Consider the following 13,273-nt stretch of genomic DNA (forward strand, 5'->3'; position numbering starts at 1 on the left):
ACTTCAATCAGCCATGGATCCGACCATGAATTAGCCTATCAACCCTGCATGCTGTCAAACATATATCTTTACTTGGTACTTTCGATTCATTTAATATTCTTTTTAATGGTGTTATTGTTTAATAAGATAATGAAAATATTTTGAGCCACACGTGAATCATTATTTTTCTAAATATTAATTTGAATATATTATTTTTCATATATTCTTCTCCCATTTCAATATTGGATGTTTAATCTTAAATCAAGCTAACCCTATGGTGTTAATTTGATTTATATACTTTCTTGCGATTGATTTTTTTTTCTAATAAATCGGTGAACAGAAATATCGTTTAGACCCCAAAATAGATTCATCGATAACATAATATTGGTTTAGATTTCAAAGTAGAATAATGAAGAGGCAACAATTTCGAGAATTCAGAAAAAAAAAACGGAATGAAAAAAAAACCACATACTTAAGTCTTTCACAATAGTTCTGGTATATCGTATATCTCATAAACGCGGGTAGACAAAAAATAACCACAGTTCAATGCAAAATACAATCCCCCGATATAGAAAAGGATCGTAAAACTCATATTTCATGGAAATTGGTCACAATATACAGAAGCAATCAACCTGTTAATAGTAGTTTTTTAACTTGGTGACGGATAGACAAACAATGTTTTCATTTGTCATTTTGCGCTGTAGTATACTCTAGGCTCCAATATTGTTCTTTAAAAAATGTATTCTATTTATTTTGATCTGTATGAGACAAAAAGCCCACATGATTCAGATTGATGAAATCTAGAACTTCCATTTCAGAAGAGTACGGTTACAGAGTACGATTATACCAATTAGTTAATAAAAAGAAAACGACGCCAGGTTTTTTTAACAGTCAAAGGGGATTGGTTAAAAATTTGGGATAACAGACAAAGTCCTCTCTTTTCTACACATTTCTTTTCCCCCTTATTCCCCTCCTGCCACGTGTGTTACAACTCTAAATAAGGACTTGGTTCAACCAAGGATTTGATTGTAACTCCTTGGTTCAACCAAACTATTTCACATACATGTACATAGTAAATGAGAAAAAACGAGGCTTATCTCAAAATATGAAACCCTTTTCCACCTTTTTTTTAATACAAATTTTTAATGGGGACTAGTATTCTACTAAATGTGAACCAAAGGACGAAAATGCCTATACACTGTATAACGAAGCCTTAAATTCTTAAATTTTTAGAAAAGGATCGTCAACATTTTCAATTTACTTTTCACAGGTAATGACAGACAGTTTTTAAAAGCAACTCCTTTATTACTTCCTTACAAAATCTATTGAGGGTTTTTCACCCACATCTCGATATATATTGACAGAGTCTAGATTGGTATTTCACTGGCATATAGACAAGGTGTGGTTAATAATCACTCTTTCCTCTTATTATGAAGTTGTGTTCATAGTTAGGTGACCAAAGTTCTAAGTGACAATACTCCATACAGTATTGCTGGAATGATTTCAGGGTAAATCTCATGCATGCACGCGCACTGTTGCTTCGACCCCGTGGCCGTAAGGCGTAACAACATTCGGTAGGCATCGTCAATATATATATCCAGCAATAACAGCAACCATTATAATAGTAATGTCACAAGTAACATGAATTATACATTCTGTGTGATTTTAAAATGTTTTACAAAGCGAGCCCGAATTATACTGCTTTAATCAATGCCTGTGACCTTCACACACACACACACACACATATAAAAAAATCCGATTAACCTAAAACTTTTTTTTAAACCTTGAGGTCAATGGGGTCCTGCAGCCGCTTACCAAATTGATCTTTGATCTAAAGCCTCGTTTACTTATCAATCATTTCCCCCCCCCCCACTCCCTAAAAAAATAATCACAAGAAGAAGATGAAATAGAAAATGAATTACTCTCCTTGAAAATGGAAAAGATTGGGACACTAGGTATTTTATTCCCATGCATCTCATTCGATAAACTTAGCTAAATTTTCAAGTCAGGCTTATTGACTAATTGAGATGATCGATTAATTTCATCTTTTCCACAAAAAAACCCTCCCCGTAAACCCTTCCACTCGATCTCTTGCTGTATTGGATGATGATAATCTGCATCCATTGTTAAAAAGATGACGTCAATTTTGTAACGAGAGAAGAGAAAGCGTGAAATGGTTGGCTATAACCCGAACCAGCCTACGATATGCCCCTTTAATCTTGGTATTCACATACACGGGGCGTTACATCTTGCAGAAGAAAAGAAAGTTGGACTGTTCAAGCTATTGTTATTCATCGACGATCAAATACAATAGGAGCGCAGTATGACGGTTGACTGTCCCAACACGCTGGGTATTCATTCGAAACCGTTTTCCTTTTATGCATCCCAAAGACTTTGAAGGTCTAGAAAAAACGTTGATGTAACAACAAAGCCTGGAAACAAATACATGTACAGTTTTTGCAATTCGGGGATAAATATCAATGTTTTGAAGTGAAAATTATTTACATGTGGAACAGATGATGAATTGAAATGCATCAGAGACAAGGATATTCGTTAGCTTTGACTTCTTAACGCCAACGGAAAAACGCCAATTTTCTGGTAGACACTTGTTGTTATTATGCAGAGCATTAGTCATCGGTGAACCACACCTAACTCTACGTAGAAACCTATATCGTCGAATCGCCCTGTGTACACACACTCGCTCGAAATACACACACGAATTCCTTTCGCTCCTTCATTTCTCACCGTGCCGTCGAGGAGCAAGAACCGTTTTTTAGTGGAGGCACGTTTTTAAAAGGAATATCGGTTCTTATATGCATTTATTGACGGCACGATGGAATATCTCAACTATACATCACCTTTGATGAATATCATCGTGGCCTTTCTCTGTCTTACCTTTTCTGTCAAATCAACCTCCTCGTACCCTACAGGAGCACCTACGACGACATGTACATCTCTGACACCGGGACATGGATCCACCCCTCAAACTTCTTCCAGTCCTTTTCTTATTACCCCTCAGTTTCGGAATTACGGACCGAGTACGCCGATGCAAGGTGAGTTGCGAAGCACCTGTGCTTCAAATTTATGGCATATTTGACATTGTTGTCTACATCAGTCATGCAAAATGTGGCCTGCCATGTGCATCCCTGTGGATGGTCTATTACACCGGTGCTTATATATCCACCGTGTTGATATTAGGAAGAAACAACATAAATACAAAAATGGAAAGTGATTTTTTGTTCAGTTCATGCATGCTTACCCATCACATTATCATTGTGGAAATAAATTAACAATTCAGATCAGATTGATGCACATACATGTAGGCCAATAATTGCAGCTACAGTTTAGCTGACATTCTGTTCTTTCAAAATGAAAAACCATATGCATGGGCGAATGATTCATTTCTTAGCTCTTAAAAATACTTCCCTATGGTACTTAAAAAGACCATTAAAAATATGAAAAATGTCACTTCCATTCAGTACAGTAGCTATCGAACTTTCCATTCTATAATCATGATAATCGTCTTTTTTAAGGCTTTATGCTTGAGTGCTTCTATTGAAAAGTTAGAGCTGATCTCCGACATTGTTCAAATTGCATGCCTCTGATCTATGCCTTGACAGTTACCTTTGAGAGTAATTCACTTTCACTTTCTTTCAACATGTCCGTATTGTTCTCCTTTAATTCTTACCTATTTTCTCACTCTCTCTCTATTTCATAAGTTTTCCTTTCCCCCTTCAACTTATTTTTTTGCTTCTCATCTTCTTCTGCATCTTCTTGCTCTACCTCTTCTCCCTTTTCTTCTGCTACTGTTTCTTCTGCCTCTTTTTCCTCTTCTCCCTTTCCCTTTTCTTCTTTGCTCTTCCGTTATTTTATCCATTTTGTTTTCTTGGCATTATTCAATCCTTTAGATATCTCATAATGTAAATTGGATTGGTACGGTGATGCGCCTTGTAATGTAAAACAATCCCTATTTTCAGAACTTCAGTACTGGTGATGTCACAGTAAAGACCCGGATGTTAACTTGTAAACAATGATAACAACGATCAGCATAGGAAGGAAGCGTTTTCATTTGATCCAAATCAAAGAAGAAGAAGAAAATAAATTTAGAAAGAAAATGGAATAATTTATCACAGCTTTGGACTGACTTTGCCTATTATTAAACACGACAAGAGAATAAAGAACAGGGTTGGTCTCTGAGGTCATTTTTAAACATGTTCTTTTATCATAAGGGAGATTCATTATTTGTCGTAAAGATAAGGTGAACCTTGGGCTAAGTTCATGTTTATTCGCTGACTGAGTCAGTTCATTGATATCGGTTTAGCGCGTGTGCAATGTTTACAAAAGATAGTTCGCAACTGTTTGCTAGGAATTGATATGAAATGATTTAATTGTATTTTAAAGGAAATTTAAATTAGGAGCCCTCCTCGATTTGTAGCACAGAATGAAAAATGTCACTTTAAGTCCATGCTTATTATAAAAATATCGACAATGTACTGACGGGATTAATAATAGTTAGATTGCTAGTTGCTGCCGGGTCAACACTGAGTCAAACGATCTAATGAAACTCTAAACATATAGCCTAGCCATGACATGCCATGCTATCCGAGATTATAAATCAAATAATCTTTGAACAAAATTCTCCGAAAAAACATACAAACCTATAAATGTACACACAAATTATTTTTTTGTAAATTTTCATCGTTTATTTTTCTGGGAGGCATCTATCTGGTATACAACAACGGGATCATTTTATTAAACTTGTTAATATACTGTTTGTCACATCACCCATGGCTTAAATAACTTATATACAAAAATTTGACTACCAATGACGAACAGAATTGTGGATATGTCTGACAGTGGGTTGATTGTTCTTCATATAGAATTTTATGGTCATGAAATAACGTATTCTTTCCCTCTTCAAATTTCTTGTTAACATGATTAATCGGTAATAAGGAAGGCATTATTTGTGTTTATGAATAATGAATGCTGGATGAACCTCCAATAAAGAACAGTGCCGATGTTGTTACAAATTTTATACTCGCCCTGTATTTCATGTCTGTCAATTAAGACAATCGAACTAAATGACGTGACTATTCTTGGTTGCTCAAATCGAACAAATATGAAAATGAGCGCCGACTGTGTGAGATGTATGGCGTCCTTGTGAAATCAATAAACTTCATTAGTTGGCCGCTCGCAGTATCCCTCTGAAGTGTTAGATTTAATCAGACAAGTCAGATCTGATAACGTTTCAGAATATAGCTCCTAACCATACACGAACGATTATTCCCACCCCTCCCTGAATATATACACATAGGCCTACACAGAGCCAATAAAGATGTATAATTGTGATCAAACAGGTGTACGTGTCCCCCCCCCCCTCTATTGACTCTTTTCCGCTGTGTTTAAAATGACATGGTGATTAAAAATGCGGACGAAGGACGAAACCAGTCAAACACTTCTATTTATTGTCTGAAAAAGGTATATTCATGGTGGATTTAGGAGTACACAATAGATCCATGTCGTTGGTCAAATCGGGCCTATGCAAATGATTATTTGCCAATAACACAAAATGTGAGGCCGGAGAAGAAAAGCGTGATAGGCTTCAGATGAATTTTACAGTCGCGATTTAAAGTTTGCTTTTTGATGTTCATCTTAAGGGGGTAGGTGGTCGCCCCCCGGGTCGCCCCTAATTGCTCTTATTTGCCCCTCCCCCATAACGGGTTTCAACATACATGTAGGTCGACATATAGATGGATGGGATAATCAAATTCTAACTGATAAAATGCTACGCAGCATTTGGAGGTCAGGCATTACTTTGGCAGCATCTAATCGATATAAATGCCAGTTTTTAAATGTCACTTTCTTCTGTTATTACGGTTGTGCATATATATACTGACCGCCTGATATCAATATTTTGAATGATTGGATAGGGTACAACCAATCAAAGGTTAGAATCAAATTCACGTGATTTATTTAGGCCAATGTCATTAATCGCACATGGCTTCTGCTCGAGATGAAATTACACTTATATTCATGGGGCAATATTGTTGCTATGGTGACACGTTTCCATCCCCTTGGTATACGATTAGGTCAAAAGCGGCTGCACATCAGCCGACTTCTGATGCGTACTTAATTCATCAAAGGAGATCCATAATTATGAAATGTGTTTAGAATGCTCAATTTACATGCACACTCTATGGAACAATCTCCCCATCTCCATCCGTAATGCATCCACTGTCGAATCTTTCAAAACACTCCTCAAATCTTACCTCATTAAGCAGTCCTCTTAATTCCATATCCTGTTCTCACTTCTTTTTTTTCCCTTTCCAATGCGATTAGAAACTGTTGTATTAAGCGCTATATAAATGTTAATTATTATTATTATTATTATTATTATTCTCCAACCGGGACATGATGTGAACACACCGGGCGACTCTTGTAAGTCTCAATATACATTTGAAAAAAATAGAACTATTCTGAAGGGTAAAATGAGTGGTCAAAGCCCTTGGGGGTCTAAGAGAGGGAGGGTACATTGTAAGCTATACGTCCCGGGGACGTACATGTATACCTTGGTTAATGAAAGAAAATAATGATAATTAAAAAGAGGGCGTATTGGAGTGCAGCAAAATCAAAATGATTTATTTCTTAAGGTAAATTCCATGGAATGGTTTATGGTGCCATTTTTTCCCTTTTTGGACCGATAAAAGTGCAATGTGGATAAACATATCACTTTACGGTTTACGATGACTAATGGAATTTACCCTCCCTAAATATACATGTATTCACATTTTCACAACCCTTATAATTTCAAGAAGCAGAGATTTATCATTCCCAAATGATCTACGTCATCAGATAAGAATTCACATTATGGTAGGCGTGTGAATCTGAATTCAATGAGGCTATAAGCGTCTATTGTCCAATGCACAAGGGTAAATGGGTATAGAGGCAAATGGGTTTGTGCATGCACAAAGGCTTGTGATAATATTTACTGAAGCGGAAAAGTAACATGTTCTTTTCTTTATAAAAGTGATTCTTTTCACGAATGAAATGATGTCTGAAAGTGACTCTTTCTCATCGTCAATATCTTATTTTTAAGTCCCAACCGGAAATGCTCTGCATTTTGTTTCCGGTATTGAATATACACCATATTTATTTTTGTGTGTTTTCTTCTTACACTTGAACGTTGACCTGCAAATATTACACGTGCATGTATAATGAATAGGTTCGAAATGCAACGAAATGATGTAGGCCTATGTTATTGCTAGAATATTGAAAAAGACCGCATTGCATTTAATTTTATTTTTGATTGATAAATTTCATTTATTTTGTTTATATTCAATACTCTTAATTTTTGTATTTCTTTGTTGCTATTATCATTATTATTATGATTATCATTATCATCATTATTCATTATCCCTTTACATGTCATTTTTTTAAAGGGGGATGACGACGTGTTGCACCAGGATATGTTGATGACTGGGTGCAAGTTGAAAGGCAGTTGACCATAAATTTCTTCACCTTAATTAGATCACTAGTAAAAATTAAGGAGGCGGTCTTGCCCCTTTCAGGCGCTTATACTATTAATCATTATTACAATGTATTTTCATTATAATTACCACCTGACCATTATAGCCACCTTGATCATTCATTACTATCATTCTTATAAATGGTTATGTTTTCTGAAATGATTGCTTAAAATACAACCCGTATATTTCTATCATTTTTTTTTACATTTCCATTGGTACATGTGAAGTTTAAATTAACACACACCAGTTACATGTTATTTTGTACATCAAATTTTCTTTGCTACTGGCTATTTTGCTGTTCATTATAACACGTTTTATCGCTTCGCCCAGGACTGTCGGCGGGGCCAAGACCTCCCTTAAATGTAGCATTGTAGCTTCACCAGCGCGGACTACGCAACCAAGAAGTAATAGAATATTAAATAAATAAACAAACAAATGAATAAATAAACAAATAAGACCGTGACCAGCAGCGTTATGAGCAAAAAAAAAAAACACAAACAAAAAACAAATCAAAACAACGAGGGGCACAGCTTGGTTCGTTTGGCATAAAGATCATTATAAAATGCCCCGAGTGAGCAAAAATTTTGAGCTTTTTGAAATGAAAATATAATTTTATGATAGATTATTGACATGATAATCAGAAAAACACGTCTACGTGTAACCCACCTTTTCTTGTCTTTTTATTTTCTTGATCGAGGGAGGGGGTGGCCCAAATGCCTCCCCCTCCCGGCGCACCTTTACGCCAGTGGTGAGGGATGCATAGAAACACGCATGATCATCCACGTGATCGCAACTGGCATCTCGAATGTCTTTTAAGTCGATGTCTCAATTTCCACGAAAGTTCTCACTAATCAGGTCAATATGAAAAATGAGGTGATGCAGACTGCGTCCTCCAAAATAATTTGAATCTCGTTCACGATTCTTCACTTTTAATACGTGGTTTGCTCAGCTCTTTCGCTGAATATTTTACCGCTCATGTGACATTTATTATCTCTTTTATTCCATAAATGCAAATATGCAATGCAAATATCAAAGTGACATATCAACCATTTTTTTTATAATGGTACCTATTTTTTAAGTTATAAGCTATCAGTGGCATAATGAGCCAAAAGTTCCAAGGGGGGGGGGGGCAGATATGGCGTAACGGGCAAAATTTATAAAAAGTTGCGAGCGATCAAATATTTCTACGTATGTACATTTGTATTACAAAAATCAATTTTTTTTTTATATATTCTGACACAATATTAGAAATAATATATTTCACCCTTCTCTCTTTCCTTTTCTCTCTTAAATCTTGGTCATGGAATTATGGGGGGGGGGGCAAGAGCCCCCAAGCCGCCCCCCCCATCAGTATGGCATTGTAAGCTATAGACTAGAAGGCCCTACTTAGGTATCAGAGGGTAAAATTACACTTTGGGCTGCATTCATAATAATATAAAATATAGGTCTAACTGAGTTAATGTTTGGTTATTATTCATTTTTATGTTTTGCCTATATACATGTACATGTATAGGCCTACATCGAAATTACATATCACCCGCATTCAAGATGGATAACAAATCCTGATCTACTGACTTTTTCTACCTCAATGAACTGTCTCAGTCCCCCAGAGCAATATACACCCGAAAAGAAATAAACAGATAAAATATGACACTCATTAATACAATGAGCCAACATTGCACTACTCATTGCACAGTGGTATTTCAACTGAATATTTACATGTACGAAGCTCATAATTATTAACGACAACTACCTGCACTTTTTGTTACACATCCATAATTCATATCTATTGACATTCCAAGATAATGGCTCATCGTACGTCTGGGGTCAAAGCGGTATGTGCGATAAATCCATCTTCGCAGTCAACTTCATAGAAGTAGACTATTTGATGATGACCACAGGACTTTAACTTGAAGACATGTCCGTTTGTGGTTTACATGTTTATATCATTTTGCCTATATAAGCCTAATATTTTCATGGATCTGTACGCGGTCATGCATTGACGAAAATATATATTTGATTTGATTTGCATAAATATTTTCCACTCGTGTTTTCATATGCATAATAATAATACATGTATCATACATGATAAACAGAGAATAGTTATAATCCATAATGATACATACATGATAAACAAATGATAATCGGATTTCAATATAAAAGAGAAAAAACACACCTAAACAAAAAGCATTCAAAGACTAAGAACAATCAAGTTGAAAAAGAGGTTTCTGCGAAGAAAAAAAAAGCGGTGAAACTAAATCAAAAGCAGGGCTTGTATTTTTGTATGTCTGCTTCGTGTCTCCCGAGCAGTGGCATATCAAGGGAGGGACAAACCCTGGGAGCCACTCTTACATGAAGGGGATGCAAAAAAAGTGAAGAAAATGATGGGGAGTGGGAGAGAAAAATGTGCAAGTTTAATTAAAGGAAGTTGGTATGGCTGACAGTTTCAGCGCTTTTCCTGGCATCATATTTTGGAAAGGGGGCAAGTTTTGCGCTCGCAGCGGGAGCTGTTTTTCCTGATACGCCACCGTTCCTACATGTATTTTGTGAGTTAGTTTTGTACTAATAGTAACTTATTTTCTGATAAATATAGATCGTTGTGATCATTGTAATATATTCATTTCATGTCTCCCTTCTTCCCCCCAAACAGTAAATCTGACGTCCACCAATGGGACCCCGTTCAAGGGATTCATGGTTCAAGCCCGGGTAGTAGGCACAAATACACCTGTTGGTATCTTCAGCGATACATCATCGGTTGGCCAGCGGATCGATTGTTCTAGTACCTTTGCTAACACTCTCACTCATATCGACCGCAACCCAAAGACATTAGTGACCGCAGTCTGGACGGGACCCTCAAACGTCGACGGCGAGAACATTGAATTTGTGTAAGGCATTTCTAGATTAATAAGCATGTAGTATTAAAGGGTTCGTTTTCACGAAAGTATGATTAAGCCACGACTTTGCGGACATCCCTTAGAATATGACTTAATTAACAATGGGATTTCCAAGAAGCTTGACTTTACGACCAATTTCAAGAAAGGGAACAATAATTGTAAAACTATATCAACATGATCAACACCATCGTTCTGTAGTAAAACTTTTCATGTTAAATGATTTTTTTCCTAACCAGCATTTGGTCAGTTCATACATGTCAGTTCATACATACTTTCCTACTTTAACCAGTTTTGGGTTTGGTTATCAAAAAAAATCTGAAAGTGTACAAAGTACAGAAGAACAGTTGCATGAGGAAATAACAGCGTACAATAGGCAAAAGGCGTCGGGGGAGGGAGCATTCGCACCCCCAAGATAAAATATTTCGATAGGGCAAAATGGGCCCCCCATGTGCCCCTTAGATGTTAAAAGATAATCAACTATTAATTTCAGGTGCCGCGGACCGGTTTTCAAAGTGGGAGGGGGGGGGGGGCGGCATGCAAAAAATCACAATCGTATGGTCATTTTTACGTTTTTGTACATGGTTTTTGAAAAAAGTGGGGGGCTGAAGCCTCCCCCGCTTCCGCGGCCCCTGAATTTTAAACACAAAATTAAACAATAAAGTTACATTCCTTGTCTAAAAATTTACAATTTCACAACTGATAATTAGAAATTCTCACTCTTAATGGGGTCCTCACGCTTATAAGTTTTAGTAGATGGTACTCTCAACTCTTGTCCTTCGACGAGTATGCCCAATGCCTCGTGAAACATACCAGTAAACCCTTTTATTTTCCTTCTAAGTTTTCTAGCAAAGTAAAACCACATATTATAAGTAAATGTTTCTGAAATGAGTAAGAATGGAAAATACAACCGTCTGGTATTTAGCATTGATAGTTTATGAACTTGAGACTTCAACAACAACACCGACGTGATATTGGCAGTAAGGGAAAAGTGCTAAAATGCCAAAAAGAAAGTAGGTAAACTTACATTTATGCCGAGACTGGGGCGGCAATCGGAGGAGGGGGGGGGGGGCACAGTGCCCCACTCTTTGAAGCATTAAGATACCCCTTTTTACCCGAGAAAAAATGATGCCTTACAGACATGTTTAGTGTCCCTTCCATCTTAGGAGTCGTTTTATGTGTCCGCGAGTGCCACTTTGCCTTGTAATAAGTGTCCATTCTCGTATCAGATGAGTTGCCCTTCTTCAAACCGCTCTATTCATTCCCGATCAGTGCCCGCTTTCATTATTTACCTTTCTGTAATCTGTTGCAAAAGCCATCATCTTTTGATTATATAATCCTTTTCAAAATTTGTTTGTATATAACTATACTTGGATGATTAGTATTATAACTGGAACAGACAGGATTAATACAGAGATTCATGGTCACCTTGATGGAATAATAACTTTTCAATGCTGTTTTCATTTTTGTGACTTTCCAGAGGGACATTCGTTCAGGATCTGAATACTTATTGGACATTCGTAAGGTCAAGCGTATTGACAGGTCAGTATCCCTTTTTAAAGTACATTGCATCATCCTGAAAAAAGAGAATTAGTACAAACGAACATGTTTACGAGGTGAAAAGGCAAAGAGACCTACATCCGTCCATCAAATACACAAAACATACAAATATAAACAAACAAAAAATCTTCATAAACACGCTTACCTTCAAGATCACAGATGCGTGTTGCCATGTATTTGTGAACTCATGCGTGTTGGGAAGTGCTGTATTAAAAAGGGTCACCTCGGCTCCTGTCCAATGAGTCCTTTGAGATAAATAAGCAAAACAAATACATTAGACCTTAAAGAATAAAGTGACAAGTGCACTAGCAAAAAGACAAATAAATGAATAAACTAACAGACAAATATTCTTTTATTCTCTTAACAGATGCTTGTTTGCCATCACCGTGCCAGAATGGGGGTACATGCTATCGATCAGGTACAGAGGGTCACCTATGCAGCTGTCCGACAGGTTTCACTGGTAAAAACTGCACAGGTAAGCCAAACAACTTATTACCCATGGTCTTTTCTCTGTCTTTCGGGGAAAACACAGATTAATGAAGTACAAATTGAGAATAAAAATTTAAAACTATTTATAATCAACATCGATTGTTATTATGTAAGCGCCTTTTTTATGGATTTTCTTAACTGTTTAAAAACCTAAATCCGTATGGAGTGCTAAGGAATTCAACTTTTTTTTACTCATCACTTAAAATTCGACATATTCGGTAGAGGTATTTAGTAGATTTGTAAGATCTCATTTAACATTTAAGGTCCATTATACTACAATATGTTATTTTTTTCTAGTGCATAAAGTATTTTATGTTTATATTTTTAGTTATTTCAGGGACCCCGAAGCAGAAGAGGAAAATAAATAAATCTGAAACGGATCATTGCTAGTATTCCTGTGGGGGTAAAATATTCTTATATTCAATTTTGGTTATATGTTTCCTTGTGCTTATACTATTCAACATGTATTTTGAATTATCATGAGTAAAACCAACCAAACAACGAATCAAGGCCCTCTTAAAGCTTCAAATTACCGATGATGTGAATGACTTCGAGATGAAACATTTTTAAAGATTCCTTTATTGTTTTTCCTCCGAAAAGAACTGTCACCATGCGTAGACAAGGTCGCAACCTGCGGAACGCAACACAAGCACTGTTATGTCAGTAATACGGGGAATGGAAATAATTTCGTTTGTGTGTGTTTGGACGATACATTTTCATACGATGCACCGTGTGACGAAATGACCACAGTGTCTCCTACCACGGCCACTCCGACAACATTACCAACAACTACAGAAATTGGTAAGTAAAAGCTAATGATTGCGGAAA

At 36.5% G+C, this 13,273-nt stretch overlaps 1 protein-coding gene across 3 annotated transcripts in view; it reads left to right on the forward strand.

Annotated features, from left to right (window-relative positions):
• Positions 1–13,273, forward strand: part of LOC129262280 (uncharacterized) — a 27,125-nt gene continuing 13,852 nt past the window's right edge. For all 3 annotated transcript variants that reach the window (XM_054900372.2, XM_054900373.2, XM_064100016.1), the window contains exons 1-5: positions 1–3,032; positions 10,156–10,390; positions 11,877–11,938; positions 12,324–12,431; positions 13,046–13,246. In XM_054900372.2, the coding sequence (XP_054756347.2) occupies positions 2,813–3,032; positions 10,156–10,390; positions 11,877–11,938; positions 12,324–12,431; positions 13,046–13,246 (826 nt within the window). In that variant the 5' untranslated portion in view covers positions 1–2,812. The remainder of the gene's footprint in view (positions 3,033–10,155; positions 10,391–11,876; positions 11,939–12,323; positions 12,432–13,045; positions 13,247–13,273) is intronic.

The sequence above is a fragment of the Lytechinus pictus genome, chromosome 5 (assembly GCF_037042905.1).
Source record: "Lytechinus pictus isolate F3 Inbred chromosome 5, Lp3.0, whole genome shotgun sequence".
Lineage (NCBI taxonomy): Eukaryota > Metazoa > Echinodermata > Echinoidea > Temnopleuroida > Toxopneustidae > Lytechinus > Lytechinus pictus.